Source organism: Austrofundulus limnaeus, unplaced genomic scaffold (assembly GCF_001266775.1).
Source record: "Austrofundulus limnaeus strain Quisiro unplaced genomic scaffold, Austrofundulus_limnaeus-1.0 Scaffold133, whole genome shotgun sequence".
Taxonomy (NCBI): Eukaryota; Metazoa; Chordata; class Actinopteri; order Cyprinodontiformes; family Rivulidae; genus Austrofundulus; species Austrofundulus limnaeus.
Genome location: NW_013952535.1, coordinates 278,528 through 281,435, shown reverse-complemented (window position 1 = coordinate 281,435; position 2,908 = coordinate 278,528). Strand labels below are relative to the sequence as shown.

At 42.2% G+C, this 2,908-nt stretch overlaps 1 protein-coding gene across 3 annotated transcripts in view; it reads right to left on the bottom strand.

Annotated features, from left to right (window-relative positions):
* Nucleotides 1–2,908, bottom strand: part of LOC106522615 (rho-associated protein kinase 2) — a gene marked incomplete at its 5' end in the record, with an annotated part of 49,641 nt that overhangs the window by 32,479 nt on the left and 14,254 nt on the right. For all 3 annotated transcript variants that reach the window (XR_001310804.1, XR_001310805.1, XM_014015687.1), the window contains 4 exon segments: nucleotides 831–966; nucleotides 1,127–1,175; nucleotides 1,310–1,389; nucleotides 1,490–1,586. Coding sequence is in view for 1 of the 3 variants with exons in the window: in XM_014015687.1 (XP_013871141.1) it covers nucleotides 831–966; nucleotides 1,127–1,175; nucleotides 1,310–1,389; nucleotides 1,490–1,586 (362 nt within the window).

Genomic DNA, 2,908 nt, shown 5'->3' with positions numbered 1-2,908 from the left:
GATGAACTCTGAACTGATTCACCCGCATCCGCATCATCTGTGGACAGTAGAAGCTGTCCCTGACTTAATCTGTATCAAATAATGTTGTCATGAGATCTGCATTTCCCCTTTTCCCTTAGGCGGTCTCATGGCCAATGTAATCAGGGGCGTGAAAACTAAATAAAAGAGGTTGAACTACAGGGAGTCCCTCAGAACGGTGGATTTGGGTTGTACGAGAGACTCCCTGTCCAGCGTTCTCCTCACCTTTGATTCTAAACCATGGTTTGATTGTCTCATTTGCTCCCCTGTTTTTGTATGTATTTTAGAAAATACCTATCAAAAACAAAACAAAAAAACCAAACACTGCAACCTGGTGTTTGATTTAAGAGACCAGCAGGTGGTTGGTTCCCGAAGGTGTCAGTCAGAACTACACCGGCCCACCTTCTCAAGTCAGATGTGCACGTGACTTTATGGGGTGAGTCATCATTACGCATTATTCTTTTTAGTGCAGCCTGGGACATGCTGGGCTGCTGATGTAAGTTGTTATTGTTCTGATAAGACCCAAGGCCTCAAACTTACAGGCCTGCCTGGCTGGGAGCTGATTGTTGAATAAAACTTTTTAGAAAAAAATCAACTGGTTTTCTGCAAACTTATTCCAACTCCAATTCTGATCCAGTTTTTCTTACAGTATAGTTGTGTTTTATGACCGTATTATTCATCCACCTGTTCTCTTTGCCCACTTTTTTTATGCAGAAAGACGATAAATGTTATTAAAAATATAATTGATCTAAATGAGATTTTCATGATCCATCAGTCTAATCTGTGACAATCAGAGGTCATCAGGTGCTCACATTCGTTCTCCAAGATGCGTTTCCTGTCCACTTCGATCTCGGCTTTGCGCAGACTCTCTCCGCTCTGCTGCTGCAGCAGAGCTCGCTCTCTCTCCAGCTGCCTCAGCGAGGCTTCGACTTTCTGCCTGCTGTTCATCTGAGGCAGGAAGGGTACACACACACACACACACACACACACACACACACACACAAAAACACACATACAGACACACAAAAACACACATACACACACAGTGAGCAGAGACAAACTTCGACGTGTTTGTGACACACCTTCCCAGCCTTCACTCGGTTCTTACCTCCTTATCCAGCTCTTTGACCAGCTTATCTAAACGGTTGGTAGCATTTCTAAGAGGAAAACATTTTTAATTATTATAACTTCATCACATTACAAAATTAAGACTCAGAATTTTAACTTCACAAATCAGAAAAAGATGAAAGAATTTTAGGACAGACCAGACGATCGTATGTTATGTTCATACTTGCACTTTTGCTCCAGCTCATCTTTGGCCTGCATCTCATTATCTAGCTGCTCCTCCAGCTGATTTAACTTCTTCTGCAGCTGCTCCGAACAAAAACAACAGAAAATAAAAGTGTGAAAAAAATTAAACTTGCTTCATGCTTTGTCTCAGTCACACACTTCGCACACAAAAGACACACACCTCTTTTTGACCGTCCAAGGAGTTTTCCTTGTCTTTACAGATTTCCTTACAGTTCTCTGAATCCTCCACAGAGCTGCTGCTAATTCCTTTCAGCAACCTGGGAGAGAAAACAGCAGGGGGGGTAGAGTCGTGAATGTCCAAACAAGTGGTCATCAATCAGCTGAAACATTAGGAGCGAGCAGCAAAGTTCGCTGTTACTGCGCAATGTTTGGCTGGAAAACCTGCCTTTTAACATTTGGGTGTTACGTTTGACACTCTGCAAACAAACTCATTCCCTACAGCAGTGGTTAGGTTATAGAAACACAGTGAACCCTGCAAAAATAAGCAAGTGTCTGAGGTGATTAAGCTTCCATACTCTCAAGATATCAACCCAGAGGGGTAGAATGGTATCTGCCCAATCCAGAGAGACCTCAGCCCACAATCCAGGAGGCTTAAAAACATTTTTTCCTTGAATCCTGGTGCCAGGAAACCACCCCACGTTCCTTGACTAAATGCTTTCTTTTCAGAGCTGTTAAGATAACCGAGTGGTGTATTTTGCAATAACCAGATGAACAGAATCTAAATACGTTTTTAATAGGGGTGGAACAATACATGTATCTGTATCGAACTGTTCAATACACGCTATGTATGGATCAATACAGATTTTAAAAACTGATTTTATCAACTTGTCCTCTGAAGTTGCTTTGTGTTGAACGATCAGTGGATCTGTGCTCGACTACTCCACCTAGGCTGCATTGTCGAGCACAGATCCGCTGAGAAACTTGCTGTTTCAGCAACATTTCATTTAGAAACTACTTTTGAGGTTAAACAAATGTTCAGAATTATTTTCAATAAATTACAAGTTAAGAAGGGCATGGACAGTTCTCTTTTTTCTTATCGAAAAAATATCGAACCGTGAGACTGAAGTATCAAACCATCCATCCATTATCTATACCCGCTTCTTCCTTCTTTGGTCAAGTGGGTCACTGTTGCCTATCCAGCAGTCACAGTGCGAGGGGCGGGGTACACCCTGGACAGGTCACAAGTCCATCACAGAGACACACAGAGACAAACAAGACAAACAACCATTCACTCTCTCACTTACAACTATGGATAATTTAGAGTTATCAATTAACCTAACAGTCGTGTTTTTGGTCTGTGGGAGGAAACCGGAGTGCCCAGAGAAAACCCACGCATGCACGGAGAGAACATGCAAACTCTACGCAGAAAGGTCCCCGAGCCAGGATTTGAACCGGCGACCTTCTTGCCCCAAATATCAAACCAAATTGTGAATTTTCTGTATCGTTGCACCCCTGGTATGTAATGCAAAAGCCATCCCCGTACAACACATAGAACCTACAGTGGTTTGCAAAAGTATTCATACCCCTTGAACTTTTCCATATTTTGTCACATTACAACCACAAACATAAATATATTTCA